The sequence below is a fragment of the Spermophilus citellus genome, assembly GCF_964194105.1.
Source record: "Spermophilus citellus genome assembly, chromosome: 13".
NCBI lineage: Eukaryota > Metazoa > Chordata > Mammalia > Rodentia > Sciuridae > Spermophilus > Spermophilus citellus.
In genome coordinates, this window is record NC_138193.1 from 96,655,647 (window position 1) to 96,682,251 (window position 26,605).

At 35.5% G+C, this 26,605-nt stretch overlaps 1 protein-coding gene across 7 annotated transcripts in view; it reads left to right on the top strand.

The window, feature by feature from the left end:
• ASXL2 (ASXL transcriptional regulator 2) overlaps window positions 1-26,605 on the top strand; it is a 138,436-nt gene that overhangs the window by 69,691 nt on the left and 42,140 nt on the right. For 6 of the 7 annotated variants that reach the window (XM_081265365.1, XM_081265368.1, XM_081265366.1 and 3 more), the window contains 2 exons: window positions 8,603-8,711; window positions 13,840-13,990. In XM_081265365.1, coding sequence (XP_081121491.1) covers window positions 8,603-8,711; window positions 13,840-13,990 — 260 coding nt within the window. Of the gene's footprint in view, window positions 1-8,602; window positions 8,712-13,839; window positions 13,991-26,605 lie in introns of those variants that run through there. The other variant, XM_081265370.1, reaches the window with a different exon arrangement.

The following is a 26,605-nucleotide window of genomic DNA, read 5'->3' on the forward strand; positions in this document are numbered from 1 at the left end:
TCCTGCTTTAGCCTCCTGAACTACTAGGATTACAGGTGTGTTCCACGGTGCCCAGTGGAATCAGATGTCAAACTGACATATTTTCCTAATAGCATATGTAGTTACAAGTGATATGTATTTCTGAGAAGTACAGAACATAGAAGTGGCTTCGGTAAGGAAAAGATATTAAGCCTGAAACCTGAAGAGTGAATTAGTGCTTGCTGGGAGAAAAAGAAGTCAGAGTTATCTTTGTGAACAGTCATTAGGCCAGTTAGGTAAGTTACAAAATGGAAAAAGGCCTGAGAAATCTGGAGCAGAGAATGTAGGAGAATGGTCAAGATCAAATCATGTTGATTTTTTTAAAAAAATTTATTCTTAGAATGTTGTGTTATGAATGAATTTTAAGCTGGACAGAAGGTAGCATGATTTATTTTTAAAAGGTTACTGTGATTTCAGAGTAGATTGGGTGAGAGTGAGATTACTGTCACTTGAATTAGGGGACAGTTGAACACCACTAGACTGAGGTGGAGGAGCAAATTGTTGTTGTTGTTGTTTTTTTAAATATTTCTTAGTTATACTTGGACACAATATCTTTATTTTGTTTATTTATTTTTATGTGGTGCTGAGGATCGAACCCAGTGCCACAAGCACTCTGCCACTGAGCCACAACCCCAGCCCAAGGAGCAAATTGTTAAAGTAATCACCATAGTTACTGAGTCTGGATTCCATGACATACTCTGTATCTACACAGACACACACACATACTCACACACACAGTATCTGTAAAATCATGTTAAAGGTGGGTGATGTTACCTCCATTTTATAGATGAGTAAGATTAAAGGTGCTTAAAGTGATTTAGCTAGGTCCACACTGATATCTGAATTCATATTGGCATGAATCCCTTAAACTGGCTCTCTATACAATAGTATAGTGTGATGTTGTCTTTCATAAAGTTTCATGAGTATATTTGCTTTATCTAAGCAGTGTAATTATGACCTTGTGTCTCTCAGCACTACTAGCTATTGCTAAGAACAACTTTTTCTGTAAAAAGAATTTTAAAAAGGTCAATGGCAGTATGCTCCAAGTCATTGCCATTCTTTGAGCCTTGTGTCCAAATAGATTCAGCATAAAAGTATAGCATTGCATTTGTTCATTTCCTTTAAACAACCCCTACCTTTTATTTCTTGAGCAGAGAAAAGTAAGGTTAGAAGCTGACTTTCTCATAATAATTCTATAATCTATTTGAAGTGGTTCTTGTTTGAGCTGCTTCAGGTGTCAGCAACTACCCTCTACTTTATTTACTTGACTTTTATGTGTTGGTATTGATCTCCTTTCTGCTAGGATTTTATCACTCGTGCAGGTGATGTCTTATTTCTTAAAATCATTCAGTTTTTATTTAATTACAGAATTCTAGAGCTTCATCCTTTGAAGGCCTAGTCTTACCATCATGAACATTGTAGTTTATTTTATTCCTTCGTTGTTTCTTCATTATTCATAACAAGTAAACACTGCCAGGATTCTCTTTTGTTTGTTTGGTTTTGTATTTTCCTGAGGTGAAATCTGAATTTTGTTTTAAATAATGTGTGTTGTGAGTCTTTCAAATCTTTCTAGTTTCCTAAAGAGGAAAATCATACCCAGATTTGCAAGAAAAATTTTATGACAGTGTCTGTAGAGTTAATTCTTTCACCACATCTTTTCACCAGATGTGTGTGCCCTTTACTTTGATGTTACAGGTTTCACTTTAAGGACTGTTAATTTTTTGTTGTTGTTAAGGTGTTTTTTTTTTTTTTTCAATATTTACTTTTTAGTCATAGTTGGACACAATATCTTTATTTATTTATTTTTATGTGGTGCTAAGGATCAAACCCAGGGCCTCACACATGCTAGGCCAGCACTCTACTGCTGAGCCACAATCCCAGTCCTGTTAAGATTTTTTAAAGACAGACACAGTGTCTTTATTTATTTTATTTAATTTTATGTGTGCTGAGGATCAAACCCACATGTGAGGCAAGCATTGTACCACTGAGCTTTTATAAACCCAGCCCCAGGACTATTAATTTTGATACTAGGGATTGAATCCAGGGAGGCTTTACCATTGAACTACTCCTCTAGTCCTTTTTATTATTTATTTTGAGACATGATCTTATTGCATAGGATGTCCTTGAACTTTTGAATCTTTTGGCCTCAGCCTCCTGATTTGCTGGAATTACAGGCATGTGCCACTGTACCCAGTTTAAGAACTGTTTTTTGTTGTTAGTATTTTGTTCTGAATACTAATACTTAGCCCTGTCTTAAAACATTTTTTTATATAGAGGACTGCACTCTCTTATTCATGATTCTAATATCCCAGATGCTTGAAAAATGAAGTTTATGTTCATATAGTTAGCACCAAAATTCATTTGGCAACACCATTTCTTTTCTGTTTTCTTTCTTTTCTTCTTTTTTTTGTAAGAGAGAGAGAAAGAAAGAAGTTTTTAATATTTATTTTTAGTTTTCTGTGGACACAACATCTTTATTTTATGTGGTGCTGAGGATTGAACCCCGCGCCGCACGCATGCCAGGCGAGCACGCTACCACTTGAGCCACATCCACAGCCCTTTTTTTAAAAAAAAATTTTTTTTTTAGTTATACATGGACACAATATCTTTGTTTATTTATGTTTATGTGGAGCTGAGGATCGAACCCACGTCTCACCCGTGAGAGGCGAGTGCTCTACTGGCTGAGCCACAACCCCAACCCTGGCAACACCATTTCTGACATGAGTGTACATAATCTTTGTTTATTCCAGTTAGTTTGTCATGTTTCATTGTGTTTAGTTATGGGCTGCTACACCCCCTCATCTCCTTAGCAGTGTTATATAATTTATGATATATATTAGCTTTCCAAAATAAAAAATATGTATGTCTGAAATATTTGGCCTAAGTGTTTTGGATCAGGGATTATGGACCTGTATATACATATCAATAGCAGTGATCACAGTGTGATGTGGCAATTTGTTCCCTTGTCTATCTTCCTCATTAGGCTATGAGCTAGAAAACCTTCGCTTTTTGGATCCATCACCTTTATCACCCTACACAGAGTAGGTGCTTAATATTGAAATTGAATCCTCAACAAGTAGGTTATTGAACATGGATTTTATTTGTTTCTTGGTTTTCCTATGTTCCCATTTTTTTCCCAGCCATCTCTTTCCTGTTCTTCTGTTTTCTTGATTCTCACTGAAATCTTGGCTTTACCATTTTGTGTGTGATTTGTCTTTGTTATTGTTTTTTGGAGGTATCAGGGATTGAACTCAGGGGCACTCAACTACTGAGCCACATCTCCAACCCTATTTTGTATTTTATTTAGAGACAGGGCCTCACTGAGTTGCTAGTTGCCTCCTCATTGATGAGGATGGCTTTGAACTTGTGATCCTCCTGCCTCAGCCTCCTGAGCTTCTGGGATTATATGTGTGCAACACTGCATCCAATTATTCCCAGCCCTAATATTCTATACAGTGACATTTTTGCCATTTTTCTTAGGTATATAAACACATTGTCTTTAAGTATAATAGCACTACCTTTATTTTTTTATTATTTTTGTTGTTGTTGTTCAACAAATAATTTTTTTAATGCCACTTTCTCATTACAACAGCCCCAAATCATAAGGTAATAGTCAACTAATGGATTTCTTCCTCAGGTTAGAATTTTAAATGAAACTTTCCACGTCAGGAATTTTGCTCAAGATGTTGAAATTCAAATAATTTTATGCATAAGTACAGCCTTCAAAAAGTAATTGGTAGTAAATGTAACAAATGCCTAGCATTATTCCCAGCCTCATTTTCAAATTTGATTTTCCAGTGTAAAACTCAAGACAAAACAATAACCAATCATCCAGCTAATTGCTGTGAAATACGAAGGCATCTTTCCACCAATTTATTTGGTACTTTGGTTTGGTTTTATTTACCTCTGGTACACTCAAAACATTACAACTTGTTTATTCTTATGAAAATTAATGGTAAACAGAGTCTTATTCTGGGGACACGAGTGGGGAATCAGACTTCTTTTGGCTTATTTTAAAAATGATCTGTCTTTCCCCAGCAGCCAAAAAAAAAAAAAGAAAAAACCACTTGTTTACAGGATCAAAAAAAGTCAGTAATCTTTAGTGAGGAGGAAACCTGTGCTACCTGATTGAACCAAGCAGCCAATTTTTAATCACAAGTTGATCTTTAAGAAAAAGGGCACAATGATTTTTTAACTCAGTATTTATCTTTCTCCCTAGAGATTGATGAAACTTAACCCACTAGACAATCTAATGCCTTTGTGTCTAAAATTCTTTCTTTTCCTTGGTCACCTATTACTACTCCAAATTCCAGGGGTTTTATTTTTTAATTAATTTGGAAGAATCTGTTGCCAACAACAACAACAAAAATACTTAAGAGCCTATATTTTGCTGGGCTCTGCAAATGCAAATGAGGAAAAAAATAGCTATGTTCCCATTCTAAGTCATTTTTTTTAAATTTTTTTTATTGTTGGTCATTCAAAACATTACATAGTTCTTAATATATCATATTTCACAGTTTGATTCAAGTGGGTTATGAACTCCCATTTTTACCCCGTATACAGATTGCTGTATCACATCAGTTACACTTCCATTGATTTACATATTGCCATTCTAGTGTCTGATGTATTCTGCTGTCTATCCTATTCTCTACTATCCCCCTTCCCCTCCCCTCCCCTCCCCTTCCCTCCTCTACCCTCCCCTTTTCTCTCTCTACCCCCTCTACTGTAAATCATTTCTTCCACTTGTATTATTCTTCTCTTACCCCTCCTTTCCTCTTATATGTAATTTTGTATAACCCTGAGGAACACCTTCCATTTCCATGCAGTTTCCCTTCTCATTCCCTTTCCCTCCCACCTCTCATCCCTGTTTAATGTTAATCTTCTTCTCAAGCTCTTCGTCTCTACCCTGTCCTTGGTTACTCCCCTTATATCAAAGAAGTCATTTGGCATTTGTTTTTTTAAGGATTGGCTAGCTTCACTTAGCATAATCTGCTCTAATGCCATCCATTTCCCTCCAAATTCTATGATTTTGTCATTTTTTAATGCAGAGTAATACTCCATTGTGTATAAATGCCACATTTTTTTTTCCATTCATCTATTGAAGGGCATCTAGGTTGGTTCCACAATCTTGCTATCGTGAATTGATAGCACTACCTTTAAATACTACAGCCCTTGTGCTTACTTTTAACAATTTTTTACTATTTTTGTTTTCTGTTTTAAAACTGTTCTTATTTAAAGCTTTTATTTTAACATCATCTAATTTCTTGATTTTCAATTATTTTATTCAGTTTTTTGCTAGTCAATCTGATATTTTATACTATGCTCTTTAATACGAGTGATTCCATGTGGTTTATATTTTAAAATGCACCTTGTGTATAATTCTCTTTTCTTTTTCTTAATATTCAAGCAACTGACCAGAAAAAAAAATCAACGTTAGGCTTTAGTGGTAAAATGTTAGTGTCATTTTCTTGATGAAAGGACAGTAAAAAACATTAGAAAAACTAGGGATAACAGGAACTTACCTTGACATTGTAAAAGCTATCTATGCTAAGCCTCAGGCTAGCATCATTCTGAATGGACAAAAGTTGAAGGCATTCCCTCTAAAATCCGGAACAAGACAGGGATGCCCTCTATCACCACTTCTATTCAATATAGTTCTCGAAACACTGGCCAGAGCAATTAGACAGACGAAAGAAATTAAAGACATAAAAATTGGAAAAGAAGAACTTAAATTATCACTATTTGCAGATGACATGATTCTATACCTAGAAGACCCAAAAGGGTCTACAAAGAAACTACTAGAACTAATAAATGAATTCAGCAAAGTGGCAGGATATAAAATCAACACGCATAAATCAAAGGCATTTCTGTATATCAGCGACAAAACTTCTGAAATGGAAATGAGGAAAAACACTCCATTCACAATATCCTCAAAAAAAATAAAATACTTGGGAATCAATCTAACAAAAGAGGTGAAAGATTTATACAGTGAAAACTACAGAACCCTAAAGAGAGAAGTAGAAGAAGATCTTAGAAGATGGAAAAATATACCCTGTTCATGGATAGGCAGAACTAACATCATCAAAATGGCGATATTACCAAAAGTTCTCTATAGGTTTAATGCAATGCCAATCAAAATCCCAACGGCATTTCTTGTAGAAATAGATAAAGCAATCATGAAATTCATATGGAAAAGTAAAAGACCCAGAATAGCAAAAGCAATTCTAAGCAGGAAGTGTGAATCAGGCGGTATAGCGATACCAGATTTCAAACTATATTACAGAGCAATAGTGACAAAAACAGCATGGTACTGGTACCAAAACAGGCGGGTGGACCAATGGTATAGAATAGAGGACACAGAGACTAATCCACAAAGTTACAACTATCTTATATTTGATAAAGGGGCTAAAAGCATGCAATGGAGGAAGGATAGCATCTTCAACAAATGGTGTTGGGAAAACTGGAAATCCATATGCAACAAAATGAAACTGAATCCCTTTCTCTCGCCATGCACAAAAGTTAACTCAAAATGGATCAAGGAGCTTGATATCAAATCAGAGACTCTGTGTCTGATAGAAGAAAAAGTTGGGTCCGATCTACATATTGTGGGGTCGGGCTCCAAATTCCTTAATAGGACACCCATAGCACAAGAGTTAATAACAAGAATCAACAAATGGGACTTAATTAAACTGAAAAGTTTTTTCTCAGCAAGAGAAACAATAAGAGAGGTAAATAGGGAGCCTACATCCTGGGAACAAATTTTTACTCCTCACACTTCAGATAGAGCCCTAATATCCAGAGTATACAAAGAACTCAAAAAATTAGACAATAAGATAACAAATAACCCAATCAACAAATGGGCCAAGGACCTGAACAGACACTTCTCAGAGGAGGACATACAATCAATCAACAAGTACATGAAAAAATGCTCACCATCTCTAGCAGTCAGAGAAATGCAAATCAAAACCACCCTAAGATACCATCTCACTCCAGTAAGATTGGCAGCCACTATGAAGTCAAACAACAACAAGTGCTGGCGAGGATGTGGAGAAAAGGGTACACTTGTACATTGCTGGTGGGACTGCAAATTGGTGCGGCCAATTTGGAAAGCAGTTTGGAGATTCCTGGGAAAGCTGGGAATGGAACCACCATTTGACCCTGCTATTGCCCTTCTCGGACTATTCCCTGAAGACCTTAAAAGAGCATGCTACAGGGATACTGCCACATCGATGTTCATAGCAGCACAATTCACAATAGCTAGACTGTGGAACCAACCCAGATGCCCTTCAATAGATGAATGGATAAAAAAAATGTGGCATCTATATACTATGGAGTACTATGCAGCAATAAAAAATGACAAAAATCATAGAATTTGCAGGGAAATGGATGGCACTAGAGCAGATTATGCTTAGTGAAGCTAGCCAATCCCTAAAAAACAAATACCAAATGTCTTTGATATAATGAGAGCAACTATGAACAGAGCAGGGAGGAAGAGTAGGAAGAAAAGAGTAACATTAAACAGAGACATGAGATGGGAGTGAAAGGGAGAGAAAAGGGAAATTGCATGGAAATGAAGGGAGACCCTCATTGCTATACAAAATTACATATAAGAGGTTGTGAGAGGAATGGGAAAATAAACAAGGAGAGAAATGAATTACAGTAGATGGGGTAGAGAGAGAAGATGGGAGGGGAGGGGAGGGGAGGGGGGATAGTAGGGGATAGGAAAGGTAGCAGAATACAATAATTACTAATAGGGCATTATGTAAAATTTTGGATGTGTAACCGACGTGATTCTGCAATCTGCATTTGGGGTAAAATTGTGGGTTCATAACCCACTTCAATCTAATGTATGAAATAGGATATGTCAAGAGCTTTGTAAAGTTGTGAACAACCAATAAAAAAAAAAAAAAAAGAAAGGACAGTAAAAAGGAAAGACAAACCAATAGTGCCTATCAGAAATTTTTCTTATACTTTATTTTGTTAGGAACGGGAAAGTAAAGTCTGATTATGGTTGGAAAGGAAAATAATATGTTGTTTGAGATGATTATTATGTACCTAAAATTCTAGAAAATGAGAATTAATATATATTTATTCAAGTTGCTTCATGCAAAATAATTCAGAAGCCTATTTGTGTTTAATGATCTTATTATAGGTTTACATATAATAAATCATGGCAGTATATTAGCTTCACAGATCAGATTTAATTTGATATAGCAATATGCAAGAGGATAAATATTGTTTATTTGAACCTGTGTGTGTGTTCCCTATTTTTTGTTACACATTTGTAAAGTTTGTGCAAAATAAGATAGAATGTTTACAAAATGTATTTGTGATACTTCTGTATTTTTCTTGACTTAAATGTTAGATAGTGATTGGGACTGAGGAATTATTTTTTTCTTTACATATATGAGAATGATTTTTATATCCATTTTCTTCATGATAGCCTCTTTCTAGATTGATAGGCTAATAAAACATGTTTAAATCAAAGGAGTATTAACCAATTAAAAAATCAAATTGGTGTTACATAGAATATTTTCCAGAGATAGGAAGTCATCACTGTGTTCATCATCTTTTTGTTTTGCAGTGGGACTTCCCCTCTTGCCTGCCTGAATGCAATGCTCCACACAAACTCCCGAGGTGAAGAGGGTATCTTCTATAAAGTTCCAGGTAGAATGGGAGTATATACTTTAAAGGTAAATATTTGTGTTGGGGGCTAATTTTTAATTAAACAGCAAGCAGCAGTATATAAATAATATTTGAGCCGTAGAGGCAGAATTCTGTTTTTGAAGAACTTATTTTCAATGGGAGGTAATATTTTCAAACTGTACCAAATATATATAATTGTTGTTGCTGGGGGTTCAACCCAGGGCCTTATTTATGCTATGTACATACTGTATCAGCCCCCATTCCCAATACTTACTTATTTATTTATGTATCTATTTATTTTTACTAATCTGTAACTGTCTATAGATAGATCAGACAAACAACTTTATTCTTTATAATTTTCTGGGATGGGGGCAGGTACTGGAGATTGAACTCAGGGACTCTTTACCACTGAGCTACATAGCCCCAGCCCTTTTTATGTTTTATTTTGAGACAGGGTCTAAGTTGCTTAGGGCCTAAATTGTTATTGCCTCAGCCTCCTGAGTTACATGGATTACTGTTGTGTGCCTCTGTGCCCAGTAATTCTTCAAAAGAATTTTTTCTTTATTGAAAAGATGATGACTTTTTTTTTTTATGGGGTCTTATTACAATTCTCAGGCTAATTTCAAACTCCTCAAGAGATCCTCTCCTACCTCCGCTTCCTGAGGCTATTGTGTGCACTGATGCCCAGCTCCCAGTGATTCTTTAAAAGAACTGTACAACATTTCAGTGATAATTGGGTTTTACCATAGAGCATACTGCATAGATGCTTTACATTACTTTTATTTAACTGTACACTACAATCACACTTATTTCTTTTTTGTAATGGAGAAAACCAAAGTTCTGAAGACTGAATTTTCTTGACAGGTGTTAGCCAGTTAATTTCAGAATCAGAATATGAACCCAGAATTGACTTAACTCCCAAACCATGCTCTTTTTACCATAATAAGCTGGCTAATGTCTAGTTTCAACAGTGAGAAAAGGAACCTTTACTTACCAATATCCTTCTGCTTACAAATAGGAAAACCACTTCAAATGAGCTTCAATAAGAAGAGAATTTATTAGTTCATGCAACTGAAAATCTAGGGAAGCTCAGGCTAGATCCTGGTGCTTAAATGACATCATCAGGACTTGGTCACGCCACTTCCTTTTGGCTTCATTTTCAGTCAGACTTTTCACATCATTTATGACTTCACTCCTAGTCCCTACTCTGCAGTCTCTAATTTTGGAGGGAGAAGAGTCCAGGAACTACAGCCAAAACCTCCCACTTAATTTGAACTTGCCTTAATTAGTTTGGCCTAGCCCATGTGACCATACCTGAATGGCTTTTACCAAATCCATAGGTTCTTCGTATTGGTTTAATGTGGGGTTGAGATTAAACCTGCAACAGGCAGGTGAATTGAGGAGAAGAATTATTTTCTACAGGAGGTTTACCAGCAAATGAAAAATTAATGGTTGGAAGTCAGTGACTGTGTTTTTATGTGTGGAACTCTGTCCCTCTCTACTTTTTTGCACTGAACTAAAGTCATCACAAGTTCCATAGTTGTATATAGCCCATTATTATTAAAAATATCTAACCTCCCTGTAATACCTTCTTTTTTGTGTACTGCGATTAACTTACTAGTGTTATAGGACTTTATTCACTATATGGAACTTTCTGCTTTTCTTTGATTTCTTAGCTGTTTTAGATCTTCCCTAATTTATTATACTCAGTATATTTCTGTCATCCAGTGTGTGGTGGTTTCTTTCCCCACACACAAAGCAGTTTTCCATCATACACCAACTGGGGTGCACCCCCTCATTTCGCTCAGTTCATAAACTGTCAGACTGACCACCCACCTCCCGCCCATTCCTCCAACTTCAAATCCTAGTTATGTGTTCTAAGTTGTGGCCTGTACTTTTGATATAACACTTGTAATTGGGGTTCTTATGAGTCTTTCCTTGGATTCATTTAATTTGCTAAGATGGCATAAGTTTGGAAACATTTTAATTTACCCATTTATTTTAAAAGATAATAAGAAGGATACAGATGAATAGTCAGATGGAAAAGTTGCATAGACTGAGGTGTGGGAGAAGGGACAGAACTTCCATGAATTCTCCAGAAGTTCATATGAACTTCAGGCCTTTTGGGTTTTTATGGAGGTTTATTTCATTGGCCATTGGTAATCATCTCAATCTCCAACCCTTCTCTCTTCCTGGGAGATTTTGTCTGAAAGTTCCAGCTTTCTCATTACATAGTTGGTTGGCTCCCTTGACAGAGACTGTCCGGGGTCCCATCAAGAATTATCTTATGAGGCCAGGCAAGGTGGCTCATGTAATCCCAGTAGCTCAGGAGGCTAAGGCACGAGGATCATGAGTTCAAAGCCAGCCTCAGCAATTTAGGAAGACCCTTAGCAACTCAGACCTTGTCTCTAAATAAAATACTTTAAAAAGGACTAGGGATGTAGCTCAGTAGTAAAGCACTCTTGCGTTGAACCCCTGGTACCCCCAAAACAAAAACAAACCAAAAACCAGAATCATCTCATTAGAACAAAAGATGCTACCATTACCCGGGAGAGTCCAAGAAACTTGGGAGCTGTGTCAGACATTCCTATCACTAAAGAAGTTACAGAAGTCTTATGAGCTCTGTTAGGAACTGGGGTCCAAGACCAAATTTCAGAATAAAAGATTCTTGTACTGCCAGTATTTCTCAGGAAATTGCAAGAGTTTGGGAGCTCTATGTCAGGAACCATGGTCACAGACCAAATAATGTATTTATTTTATCAAAATATGGCTTCTGGTGCTGGGGTTGTAGCTCAGTGGTAGAACACTCACTTAGCATGTGCGAGGCCCTGGGTTCAATCCTCGGTGCCACATAAAAAATAAATAAAATAAAGGTATTGTGTCCACTACAACAGAAAAATCAATATTCTAAAAAAATGTGGCTTCTATGCTAAAAAAAATGGAAGTTATAAAAAGATAAACTGTAGTCTTGATCTCTGAAGCTCACATTGTAGTTATTGAAATAAATGTATGTTCAAAAAAAAATGTAATGTGCTGTAAAGTATTGTGAAAATTAAGTGAAAAAAGTGTTCAAATAAAGAGATCCAGAAAGTTGTTGTTATTAACTTGTAAGATTTTAATTGGACTTTGGACAGATAAATAATGGTAGTGAGGGCTTTATGGACATGAGAATAGCCCAAGCAAAGGTACAGATAAGATTCAGAATGGACTTGAAAGTAGTGAAACTTGGAGTAGTTAGACCATAATCTGTGTATGAGCTTCTGTGGTAAGGAGTCTTCAACGTATAGTAAAAATAGGTGGAGATCAAACTTTTGAGGCCTTTGAACCTGACTGAGTAGTTTGGCATATGTGTGTATATGTGTGTTTGTGTGCTGAATAGATGGCATAGGTTTTATAGGAGAATGGCTTGATCAAATCTGTGTTTAAGAAGATAATTCAAGTAGGATACTTTTCAGAGCAAAGCAGGAAAAAAAACTGGTTATAGTTGTCTGGACAAACTCAGACCCTAAAGAAAGACAATGGTGAAAGAGATGAAAGCAAGGGACATTAGAGAAATAGAATGTTTTGTATTTGGAGTGGGTTAAAGCGGGTGTGTGTGAAAAGATGCTAAGATTTGGGACATGAGCAGTTGATCCCAGAGGGATCACAAGTTTTTTACAAAAAGAAGATAATTATATTTGTATTTCAGATACTTGTTGAACCTTCAGGTCAAGATGTCTGGCTGGCAACTAACTCTATAAAAGCTGTCCTGCATTTTGAAGGAAAGAATAGAAAATTATGGGGTCTGTATTTTAAGAAAGTGTATAACATAAAAGATGGCTTAGAGAGAAATGGCTCAGGGCATAAAATTTAAGTGGAACATAACTGTTTCTTCCTAGATTAGAGTTTATACGATCTTGGATATAATGTCATGGATGCCAATTATGTCTTAGAGGGGTCATGTCTTGTGTCTGTCAGAATTATTTGATTACAAAACCAAATTATGTGGGAAGATGAAATATTAGTGGGTGAAAATCCGTAGTCTTATATCTTAGAAATAACTTTCAGTAGTTTGTTGATTTATACATATATATGTTTTTTAGTACATAAATACCTAGTAACTAATATTTATTGAGCTCTTATAATTTCCAAGTGATCTTTTAAGGTAGGTATTTTTATACCTTATAGAGATTAAGTTACAAGAGGTTGAGTCTTTGACCAAGGCTTAACAGTTAAGAGAAAATAAAGATAGAATATCTTTGTTTTCCTTGTCCTTGATCTTTTTGTTGTTGTTGTCATTCTAATTAGTTATACATGACATGAATGTACTTTGACACATCGTGCATAAATGGAATATAACTTCTCATTCTTCTGGTTATACATGATATAGAATCACACCGGTCATGTACTCATGTATGCACATAGGATAATAATGTCCAATTCATTCTACTATCTTTCCTATCCCCATCTTGTCCTTGATCTTATAACCACATTATTCTCTCTCACATACTCAGCTGACACTTATCTTTTCTGATTAGCATTCTCTTTATTAAATGCTGAAACCAAAAAGACTTGATATGATTTTTTCCCTTTATTTATTTTTACGTGGTGCTGAGGACCAAACCCAATGCCTCACAGGTACAAGGCAAGTGCTCTATCGCTGAGCCACAACCCCAGCCCTGATAAAATTATTTTTAAAAATTATTTTTTTCTGTTTGACCCTTGGCACTTATTAGCCTATATTCAAGAACCAATATGATTAAAGTAATATACTATCTCTTGCTATCCAGAAGCTAATTCTGTAATAGAATTCAGAATACATGGTGGTGAACACAAAAACACACAATTGTACATATATTTAACAAAATAGTTATTAAATAGTTTTTTTTTTATTCTGAATATTTTATCATTTACCTGGACTTAGATCTACCTAATTTCTGTCTAAATTTAGCCTGTGTACTGTGCCTGCTCATGACTATTTTGTATAATTTTTATCTTTGGATGTAAATAGAAACATTAACTTATTTGAGCCAAAAAGGGAGATGGCAAGAAATCAGATAACTTTGCTTAATCTGCTGTTTTGTTTTATAATACTAAAAATTAGTGCAACTAAGTTGCAACATTGCATATCAGAAATTTAATGCCTGTTTGTGAAAATGGTAATAATTAATCCTAATTGGATGCCTACATTTTCAGAAAGATGTGCCGGATGGGGTGAAAGAGCTATCAGAAGGTTCAGAAGAAAGCAGTGATGGTCAGTCAGATTCCCAGAGTTCTGAGAACAGCAGCAGCAGCAGTGACGGTGGCAGCAACAAAGAGGGGAAAAAGAGCAGGTGGAAAAGGAAAGGTAAATCTACCTGATCCTTCAATAAAGTATTGCATGCTATAGGACAAACATTCTTGTTAGTAATTACTCTTTTCCCACACCCAGTCTCTTACTCTTTCCTCTAGATCAGTACTCTCCATTAGTTTCCTGCAGTGATGGAAATGTTTCTATCTATACTGTCTAGTACAACACAGTGGCCACTAGCCTCATGGACTTGTTATTTCTAGTATGAGGAATATTTTTTAAAAATACTTTCTTTTGGGGGCCAGGTTTAGGTTCCAAGAAGAACTCAGTGGAGAGCCAGGCACAATGGCACACACCTGTCATCCCAGGGACTTGGGAGGCTGAGGTGGGAAGATAAGAAACTCAAGGCCAACTTCAGCAACTTATTGAGACCCTGTTTTAAAATAAAAAGTGCTGGGGATGTAGCTCAGTGGCAAAGTGCCCCTGGGTTAAATCACCAGTGCTTAAAACAAAAACAAATAAAAAAACTCCCCACCCCCATGTATGCATTGTTTTGCCCACTTTCAAGATCTCCCACAAGACTGGTACATTTTTTTACAGATGATAAACCTACGCTGGCATTAGAATTCACTCTTAGTGGTATACATTCTAAGGGGCTTTAGAAAATAATGTATAAAAAGACATGTATTCACCATTAAAGTATATAGAATAGTTTAATTGTCCTAAAAACTCTTCTGTGCTCCATGTCTTCAACCCTCTCTCCCTGATAGCCCCTAATATTCACCACTCTTTCTACCGTTTACAAAGTTTTTACCCTTTCTAGAATGTCATTGTCAGATTGGCTTCTTTGATTTAGTATTATGCATTTTAGATTCCTCCCTGTCTTTTCATAGCTCAATGGTTCATTTCTTTTTAGCATAGTTTATCCCTTTTCCAACTGAACATATCAGGTTGCAGTTACAAATAAAACTATATGCAGTTTTTGTGGGGGTATAAGTTTTCAATTCCTTTGGGTAATTATCAAGGAGTATGATTAATAGATCATATGGTAAAAGTATTGTTTATTTTCATAAACTGCCAAAGTGTCTATCAAAGTGATTGTACCGTTTTGCATTCCCATCAGCAGTGAATAGGAGTTCCTATTGCTTTTCAGCCTCACCAGCATTTGGTGGTGTCAGTGATCTGGATTTTGGCCATTCTATTAGGTGAATAGTGGTATCTCATGTTTTAATTTGCATTTCTCTAATAACACGTAATGTGGAACATCTTTTGTGTTTTTATTTGCCCTCTGTATATATTCTTTGGTAAGATGTCTATTCAGGTCTTTGACCTATTTTTTATCAGGATTTTTGTTAGTGAACTTGAAGAGGTTTTTTTTGTTTTTTTTTTTTTGAGTAGTAGACCCTTTTTTTGTTTGTTTGTTTTATTTTTTGGTTAAGGGATTGAATGCAGAGTTGCTTAACCAGGAGCCACATTTTATTTTTTGAGATGAGGTCTCACTAAGTTGTTTGGGGCCTCACTAAGTTGTTGAGGCTGACTTTAAATTTGCGATCCTCCTGCCTCAGACTCACAGGCCACTGGGATTATAGGCATGAGCCACCATACCCAGCAGCAGTCTTTTGCATGTGTTTTCTCCAAAACTGTGTACTTTTTAGTTTCCTGCAGTTTGTTTTCATAGAGTATAAGTTTTTCATTTGAATGCAGGCTAGCTTATCCATCCTTTGTTTTATGGATGGTATCTTTGGTCTCGTATTTAAAATTCATCATCATCAAACTTGGGGTCACATAGATTTTTTTTCTATTATCTTTTATAATTTTGAGTTTTGTTTTTAGGTCTGTGATCCATTTTGAGTTAATTTTTGTGAAGAGTGTGAGGTCTGTGTCTTATTCATTTTTTGGTATGTGGATATCCAATTAGAAACTGATTTTAATTTATTTATTTATTTATTTATTTTGTACTGGGGATTGAACTCAGGGTCACTTGACCACTGAGCCACATCCACATCCCCAGCCCTATTTTGTATCTTTTATTTAGATACAGGGTCTCACTGAGTTGTTTAGTGCCAGCTTTTACTGAGGCTGGCTTTTTTTTTAATATTTATTTTATAATTGGACAAAATACCTTTATTTCACTCATTTATTTTTTACATGGTGCTGAGGATCGAACCCAGGGTCCCGTGCGTGCGAGACGAGCGCTCTACCGCTGAGCCACAAACCCAGCCCTGAGGCTGGCTTTTAAATTCTTAATCCTCCTATTTTAGCCTCCTGAGCCGCTGAGATTAGAGGTGTGCATCATCATGCCTAGCATGATTTTATTTTTTGAACCCAGAGATACTTTACCACTTAGCTACATATCCAGCCTTTTTATTTTTTTCTAGACAGGGTCTCACTAAGTTGCTTATGGCTTCCCTAACATGCTTAGGCTGACCTGGAACTTGTGATCCTCCTGCCTTAGCCTCCCAAATTGCTGAGATCACAAGTATGTGCCACCATGGTCAGCTAGAAACTGAATTTTTAATTTAAATAGCTAAATGTTGGATACCATCCATAAAACTATAAGTGTTATCTGGTTTTGCTCTCACGGTGGTTAACCATTCATAGCTTTTTTGTTTTTAAGACTTATAAAACATGCTGTAATCTTCAGTTCTAAACTTTGAGCACCTACTGGTGTAACACTTCACTCTCTAGTAGGAAAAGAATACTTTTTATTTTTACCAGCAAACACTAAATTTAGTCTGCTTGTCTTTGCTCTCCTCATGTTTGGTGTCTACTTGATAGCTCACCCAGAAAGCTTTCTTGAGGGAATAATGTCTGCTTTGCAGCAGCTTCACTGGAAGAGATATTCCAATTAAGGACACATTTTATTACCTGTTCCTTCCAGTTACTCTGTTAGAGGGTAAATCCTTTTTTTTTTTTACCCCAATATTTAATTTAGCTGTATATAGCAAGGCAAATTTTAAGTCAACTCTTGAATCATTTACAAAGATACTGATATTCCTGAGTAAAATAGACATTCAAGATTTTCCTTGGCTTGAAGATCCTCTTAGATTTGAGTGATAGGTGAGCCATCTTTGAATCTAGTAGCTAAGATTATATTTCCCAAAATACTAGGCTCATTAATTTGAAGTGCTTTCAGCACTGTTAATGGGCCTATATCAAGAAACAGTTCTAAGCTAGACTCACTGGCATACGACTATAATCCCAGTGGCTCAGGAGGCTGAGGTGCTAAGCAACTCAGTGAGACCCTGTCTATAAATAAAATACAAAATAGGAATGGGGATATGGCTCAGTAGTTGAGTGCCCCTGAGTTTAATCCCTGGTACCCCCACCCCCTGCCCAAAAAAAAAAAAAAAAAAGTAATTCTGATAAATTACCATCACTGTTAATGTGTGTGTTTTTCCTGAAGAGAATTAAGATAATTGGTGTCCTCATATGTGCTCTCTGGCTCTGGCTTAGATATTATATGTGCAATGCAGGCAAACTTTGTAATCAAAGTATTTTACTTTAAAGACCACAACCATTTGGAGAGCCATCCAGACCTCACTTGTTAAGGAAAAATGGAATGAAAGCAAGACAAATTGAGGCCTCGGAGCATAATCCTTGATGTATAATTTTAAGTTATCCCTGCCAGTAGTGAAAGAGGTATGGTTTGGGATTTTCTAGTCCTCGTTTTTGGAAGTATAAAGCCCAAACTGTAAAGGGTGTTTTCATTTCATCTCTTCTCCCCAGTTTTAACTTTTTAAGTTTGGAAATTGTAGATCGAAGATTAGGAGCCAACTAAGTCATTGGGCAACGGAAACAGTTACTAAGAATCATATTTTTTGGATGGAATTGGGAATAGGAAAATCAGTATTAAAGGAGGTTTAGTAAGCTGTGAACAAAATCATTGTATCTTTAAGAGTTTGAGGTAAATGTATTAAGATACAGAAAGATCTAAGAAATGGAACCCTATTATGGTAAGTATCTTGGTAGGTAGATTTGAGTAGCATAACCTGTGCTCTACACTGCATAATAATAGACTTGAACAACAAGGCAAATATCAAGTTCAAAATTATTTTTGAGCTGTTTTTGATTTATTTCCCCCCTAGAAATCATTGCATTATTATTATTTTTTAAATATTTTTTTTAGTTGTCAGTGTACCTTTATTTATATGTGGTGCTGAGAATTGAACCCAGTGCCTCATATATGCTAGGGAAGTGCTCTACCACTGAGCTACAACCCCAGCCCTAGTACTCATTATTTATTCTTGGATTACAGTAAGATGTTACATATTTATGAATGTTTTTGTACTCCAGTAAGAAATTAAAGTGACAGACCTTACAATCTGTAGCCAGCAGTGACAGATGCAGCAAGGCAGTTCTAAATCAGTTGCAGTTATCAACAAAGGGAAAGCAAATTTATTGTGCCTATTCCTTTTTCTTACTTAGGGTTTATTCTTAATCTGACATCACTTTATTTCAAATGCATTGTAAGACAGGAAGAACACTGAGATAGTATCAAAACCCACTTCCTTTTATGTACAAAAATAAAGAGTTCTGACAGCAAAACTGATACTTGTAGTTGAAAATCAATAGAAACTCTCTTGAATAATGTATGCCTTTAAATAAGAACAGAGAATAGAACTTTGAAATTCAGTCCAGTATTAAAACTAACTTAAAGTAGAGAAACTTAAAACATAGTTGTGATTTTTAGTTTTTAGACAGGAAACAATGTTCAGAGAAGAACTTTATGGAATTTCAAGCCAAGGTAAGGTGGAGTAACTCCAGAGAAATAATTATTAAAATCATCTGTATTCTTTCTTTTTTATAATTTGTAGTTACATGAAGCTTCTGCCTTTTTCTTAGAATGAAATAAAAATACTGCAGTTTGAAGCCACTGCAGGGGTATTATTTTTATCTTTTGAAAGAGAAAAGTTTTGTTAGGTTTTGGTCTGCTTTTAAAGTATCTTAAGGAAACAATCAGTTATATGAAATATTCCTTTTCACTATAAGGAATTATTCCATGAGTATGAACTAATGTTAATTTACTATTTACTCAAAACTCCTTTGAATCAGGAATTTTGTATATAGTGTCTGGAGTTACTTAACATACTGTAGACCTACATGCCCTCTAACATTTATATATGTGTTAAGTTACTGAATGCGGAAAATGATATTTCCTTTCAGAAGGACAGGACTTTTGGCAAAGTTAATTTAGGTACAAACACCTTTGGGAGATGTTCTCTTCCTTAGTTGTGAGTAAGTTGAAGGTTTTAGCTCTGTCTTATATTAAAGATGGCCACACTGGTAGGACTTGGACTGTGAAGGTACCCAGAAGCAAGGAAAGTTATTCAGGTATGGCCTTTCCTATTTGGTTAGGGAAATCTTAGAACATAATCAGGAGCCACAATCTGCCCAGTTTGGAGTACACTACACTTGGGATTTAGTATTAAAACAGGTCTATTACTTCTAGAAATAAAATTCTTCAAAAGAAAGAATTAGAATAAAACCTCTTCCTTAGAAGTCATACTGTTTTTTATAGACTGAAACTATAATTCTGCTCCAGTATTTCCAATAATCTCCCTAGTACTTCAGAGAGACCCATCAGATGTTGTCAGGAGAAAATAAGCTTTTTTAAATTTTATTTATTTATTTATTTGTTTATTTTGTAGTTGTAGATGGACAGCATGCTTTTATTTTATTTATTTTTATGTGGTGCTGAGGATTGAACCCAGTGCCTCACATATGCAAGGCAAGTGCTCTGCCACTGAACTACAGCCCCAGCCCGAAAATAAACTTTTAAGACAGTGATTATTCTAAACCTTTTCATTCAGCTGTATCTCATATTAATAGTCCATATCCTCATGACTTTGTTTGGTGTTACAGTCAGTTGTCTGTGGAAGTAGAAAATTCTGATATTTAAATGTATCAAATTTATACTCAGTGATACATAACTATGAAATTCCTTTGATACAGAGGTTCTAGAATTTGTTTTAAATGTTTTTCTGAAAATAATATTAAGCTTTATAGATTTTGTGTGTAGCTATGTTTTACTCAAAAATAGTAATTATTGATCTTTTGGCCAGAACTTATCTTTTGTTAAGTATATATGTTTAAATGAGAGCCAGCATTTTTTTTCTGATAAGATTAAAAAAAAGAATCTTCGTAAATAAATCTGTTGAGCATTCTACATTGGAGAATAATCAGGTTATAATTTTGAAAAGCATTGTGTAAGCCATTAGTTTGGTTTTTTTTTTTTTTTTTTTAATAGCCATCAAAGTAACAAATTTGTTTAAACTTCTTTCTATACTCATTCTTTCTCCACAGCATGTATAGTTTGCCAGGCACTTGAGAAATATATTTGAATAAGGGGCTGGGGTTATGGCTCAAGTGATAGAGCGCTCACGTAGCATGTGTAGGGTCCTGGGTTCGATCCTCAGCACCACATAAAAAATAAATAAATAAAATAAAGGTTAAAAAAAAATAAGATGTGCACCTTTTCTTTAAAGTTCTGTCAGCATATTTAGAGATACAGTGGGAGGAGCAGATAATTAACAGCCTAGTAAGTTATATGCGTGTATATTTATCGTATTATGTCATCACTGGAAAATGAGTACTAACTTTACCTGGATTACTATTTTTATGAACGTAGAAAGTTCTTAGGTAACGTTGTCATCTTCTCTAGGGAAAACAAGATATATCATGAAAATAAAACCAAAAAGACATGAAGGAGGAATGTGTACAGTGTTTCCAGAAGCCATAGGAGGATAAATTTGACTGGGAGAGGGAATTCATGGACAGAAAGAAATTTGCATCAGACTATTAATTTTTAGTTTTAGTCTCATTTATATGTTATTGGTGTACACAAAGTAATTTCTCAGGACAATTAAGGTGGATCAGAGAAGAGAAAATGGCAATACTAGTGACACTTCGTAACTTTGTAACTACCTAACAAGAGGAAAAAGATTGTTTATAGGCTTTTTTCTGTTGGTTGTATCTTCTTGTCCATTAAATATCTTGAGTTGATATAAGAGCTTTTTTTATTTAGTTTTTCTAATCAATAGTGTTTAGGTTAGTTCAATTCCTTGCTTGCTTGCTTACTGCCTGTGTGTTTGCCTGCCTGCCAACTACCTTCCTTCCTTTTTTCCTTCCAGGGGATTTGAACCCAGTAGTGCTTTACCACTGAGCTACCTACCCCCAGCCCTTTTTACTTTTTGTTTTCAATTTTAAGACAGGGTCTTCCTGAGTTGTCCATACTGATCAATCCCCCTAGTACTGGGGATTGAACCCAGGGGCACTTAATCAGTGAGCCATATTCCCAGCCCTTTTTTGTATTTTTAGGAACAGGGTCTCCCTGGGTTGCTAAATGCCTTGTTAAGTTGCTGAGGCTGGCTTTGAACTCTAGATCCTTCTGCCTCAGCCTCCCAAGTTGCTGGGATTACAGGCGTGCACCACCATGCCTGGCTCCATACTGATCTTGAATTTGTGACCCTCCTGCCCCAGTCTTTCCAGAAGCTGAGATTGAAGGCGTGTGCAACAGTGCATGGCAATTCAATTTATTTATAATCACTGTTTTATAGGTTAAAAGAATTAATTCCCATTCTACTGTTGAAAATCGTTTGTTGTAGGAAGTATATCTCCTTGGTACAGTATGACATTAATCAGTTTTGTTTGAAGTAAAACTGTTAATTATTAAACTATGAGTGATTACTTTTCTATTAGTGCCACTTGGTAAGAAAAGATTATAAACAGGGCCTTGATATAGTTAAAATGTAGCCTTAAGTTTCAAACAGGATGTTTTTCCTCTGTAAGTTGTGGTCCTAGGGAAATCTTGGTCCCTTTTCTTATAACTGTTCTCATGCCTTTCCTATGTACTCCCTATCTCCATCCCTATCTCCTCAGGTAACTCTCAAATTGTTCATCACAAAGGACCCTTCAATCCCAGTGGAGCAGTACTTTTATAAAATGATTAAGAATGGCCCCGCAATGTCAGGTTTCTCCGGAAGTATCTAAATGTTTGTTCTCACTTTTGTAACGACCTTGTTTCAGACTAGTCAGTAGACCATATTAGTTTAGATTACTTTTTCAACCTTATTTAAAAAAAAAAAAAAGGCAAGGGGGCATACCAACTTTTTTTCAGAATTTAAATTTTTTTCTATCTTTTTAAAGCCAGGAGTTGCTATGCTGTCCAGGCTGTTCTTGAACTTGTGGGCTCAAGCCATCCTTATCCTATTCCCCCAGCTTCAGCCTCCTGAGTAACTGGGTCTACAGGTATACTCCACCAGACCTTTCTACTTTTTTTTTTTTTTTTTTTTTTGTACTGGGAATTGAACCCAGGGGTGTTTAGCCACTGAGCCATATTCCCAGCCCTTTTGTAATGTTTTATTTAGAGACAGGGTTTTGTTGAGTTGCTCAGTGCCTTGCTAAGTTGCAGAGGCTGGCTTTGAACTCGTGATCCTCCTGCCTCATCCTCCCAAGTCTTTGGGATTACAGGCGTGTGCCCAGCCCTACTTTTATTTTAAAGGAGGAAAAAGTATAAAATTTTCTTGCCTTCTTTTTGAGTTGGGCACAGAAAATTACCCTTACCACCAAGAGTAAGTAATTTTATGATCCTTTACCTACACTGCAGAGACATCATGCCATCTCCCAGCCTCTTCTCATCCTTCATCTGCCCTCTTATCTCTAACCAGTTGCAAAAAATCAATGGATTTATTTTTTATTAATAATAAAATAATTATAATGTCTTATTAAACATATAAGACGTGCAAGTATGAAACCAGTAGAAGGAAACATAGGGGAATGACTTAAGGACATGGAATGGGTCAGGATTTTTTGGACAAGACTCCCAAAGCAGAGAAACAAATGGGATCACATCCTTGCCCAGCAAAGATAATAGTCAATAGGTTGAAGAGATAACCTACAGAATAGGAGAAAACATTTGCCAACTGTCCATCTGACAAGGATTAATACCTGGGATATATTAAAAAAAACTTAAACACCTCATCAGCTAAAAACTAAAAATGAGCAATAGGCCTAAATAGACATTTCTTAAGAGAAGACAAACAGCCAATAAGCATATGAAAGAAATGTTCAGCATCATTAATCATTAGGGAAATGTAAATCAAAGCTACATGAGATATCAGTTCTTTCTAGTAAGAATGATTACTATCAAAGTCAAAAGATAATGAGAAGATGTGAAGAAAACCTTTGCAACCTTTGCAAATGGTTGGTGGGAATGTAAATTAATATAGCTATTATGGAGAAGACATAGGAGAAGTAGGTTCCTCAAAAAAAATTAAAAACAGGTCTATTGTATGATCCTGCAATTCCATGTTTATTGTGTGTGTGTGTGTGTATGTATGTGTGTGTGTGTGTGTGTGTATGTATATATATATATATATATATATATATATATATATATATATATATGGTACTCCCCAAAAATACATACAATTTTTATAAATAAATTTAAGCTAAAAATGCAAATACTGTCTTATGTCAAAGTAGACTGATTTTGCCTATTTTAAGATTTTTATTGGGTCATAATATATATTCATTAATGGACATATCATAAGTATACCACTTGTTGGCTGGGGTTATAGCTCAGTGGTAGAGCACTTGCCTGGCTTGTGTGAGCACTGTATTTGATCCTTAGCACCACATAAAAATAAATAAATACAAATAAAGGACTAGGGTTGTAGCTCAGAGGAAGAGCACTTGCCTAGCACATGTGAGGCACTGGGTTCAGTACCACATAAAAATACATAAATAAACTAAAAATATTTTTAAAAAAAAATAAGTATACCACTTGTTAAACTTTTACAAATGGAATAGCACCTTGAACCAGTTCCCAGACCAAGGAGCAAAATAATGCCCCCATTCCCTTATGGTCATATCCATTGCCCCAAATAATAACTTCTCATGTCACAGATGAGTTTTTTCTGGAACAGATAGAATTCAGAGACAGTGTTTAAACCTATGTAAATCAAATCATGTTTATAGGGCTGGGGATGTGGCTCAAGTGGTAGCGCACTCGCCTTGGCATGCGCGCGGCCCGGGTTTGATCCTCAGCACCACATACAAACAAAGATGTTGTGTCCGCCGAAAACTAAAAAATAAATATTAAAAAAAAAAATCATGTTTATATATTTTTTGCTTTTAATATTGTTCATAACATTTACCCATTGTCTTGTGTGTAGCACTATATCAGATTTTAAAATTTGTATAGTATTTTATTGTATAAATATCTACAATTACTCAGATTTATTTACTCATTCCTCCATTAATAAACATTTAGGTTATTTCTTTTTTCTCTCTGTATTAAAATTGTGTGAACATTTAAAAATATGTTTTTATACTCATTTCTGTTGAGTATATACCCCCAAGTAGAATTAAATAGTCTGTTGATGGCCAAGCAATTTTCCAAAGCAATGATACCACAGTACATGAAAATTTCAATTATTTCACACAATCACCAATGTTTGATATTGTCAGTCTTCCTAATTTTAGGCTTCAGTGAGTTGTAATAGTATCTCATGTGACTATAAGCTGGCTTTCTGTGTTGGCTATTGGAATTGGACTTATTTTCATTATTAATCGTTTGTATATCATCTTTTGTGCAATGCCTATTCCAGTTTTGCTGTATTTTTTCTACAGATTATGTTTTTCTTAACTAGTTCTTCATATATTGCCTTGTTGGACATATTTATTGCAAATAACTACTGTGTAAAGAAGTTATTTGCAATAAATAACTTGTCTTTTAACTTTCTTAACGTTATTTGGTGGGGGGCGGGTACCAGGGTATCATTGAACTCAGGGGCAATCAACCACTGAGCCACATCCCCAGCCCTGTTTTGTATTTTATTTAGAGACAGGGTCTCACTGTGTTGCTTAGTGCATCTCTGTTGCTTTCCAAGCTGTGGGAGTTACAAGTGTACACCGCTGTGCCCGGCTAAAGTTAGGTTTTGATGGGTATAGTTGCTTTATTTTAATGTACTTCTCAATTTGTCCTTTTCTTAAGAAAATTGCCTATCATGACAACATGAAGATTACTTCCTGTGTGTGCATATATTCATGTATATGTACACATTTTTATGAAACCTTTTTCTTTTTATCATCTATATTAGATCTACAATTTCTTTATATTATGTGAGATAAAAATCATTATTTTATTTGTTTCCCCCGTATGGATTTCTAACTTTCTCATCACCGTTTTTTAAATTTTTTTTTTAGTTGTAGATGGACACAATTCCTTTATTTTTTTAATTTATTTTTATGTGGTGCTGAGGATCAAACCCAGTGCCTCCCACGTGCCAGACAAGTGCTGTAACACTGAGCCATACCCCCAGCCCGCATCACCATTTTTTAAAAAAAACTATCCTTTACTTCATTGCAGTGTCCCTATGTCTCGGGTCAATAGACCATACATTTAGGAGTTGATTTCCAGAATGTTTTTGTCCATGTTTCCTCATGCCCCCTCTCTGATCAAACTGGTAGGATTTTAGTTAGGATTTTATTGGATCTAAAGACAATTTTGAGTTTGAATGACATGTTTACATTATCAAGCCTTTCAGTCCATGTATGTAGCATATCATATCACTCCATTTTTTTGTATTTTAATATCCTTCATCAGTGCCATTTATTTTTCTGCATAGAGATCTTAATTTGATATATTGCTTGACATTTTTTATTCAGCGTGGCTTTAAATTTTTTCATTTTATAATTTGTTGCTGATACATAACTTACTTTCATAAGTTATCAGTACTATGAAGGGTCTTGGATTTAAGCCTGTTTTTAAGTTTAGCTAGCACATAGAGTTCATGAATGTTATTTGTTCATGGATATTGAGAAAAGATACAAGACTTCTAGATCAAAGGAAAAGAAGATTCTTACAGCATAGCAAGCACTATCAGTACCAGCATACATTTTAGGTGTCAGTTTCCCTTTACCCCAGGTCTCACAGGGTTGATAAGATGAAGGTCCATATACATGTTACTCATATGTGGGCTTTACTTCTCAGCTAAGAAACATTGAGCTTGAGGGATTCAAGCAGAAGCAAGTACACTTTGCCTGGGAAGAGACTGTCTCATTAAGATTGTTGTCTGCATCCAGGTACAGTAGCTTATGCTTATAAACCCCAGTGACTTGGGAGGCTGAGCCAGGAAGGCAGAAAGTTCAACGTCAGCCTCAGCAACTTAGTATGACCCTGTCTCAAAATTTAAAAAGTGGTAGGGATGTAGCTCAGTGGTGAAACACCTCTGGGATTGATCCCCAGTAACAAAAAAAAGAGAGAGAGAGAGATTGTTGACTGCAAACATAACCCTAGATAAAGACTGTATATGTACTTGCATTCTTGGCATACCTAGCAAGTATATATAACACCACTCAGGGCCCATTATATGTAATAATATTGCTAAATTTAAAAAATCTGATTTTATTTATATATTTATTTATTTATTTATTATTAGGGTTGTATCCTTATACAGACATGTGATTTGTGAATAATGGCAGTTTTCTTTTTCTTCTTTCTTTCCTTGCTTCCCTACCTTCCTGCAATGTTGTAGTAGCTAGGGCTTCTTTAAAGAGTGAAATAGAAATGGAATATCAGTTGTCTTTTTCATTAACTTTAAGATAAAGTTTTTAATATTATGCCATTTTAAGAATGATGTTTATTCTATCCTGGGTTGTCTTAAG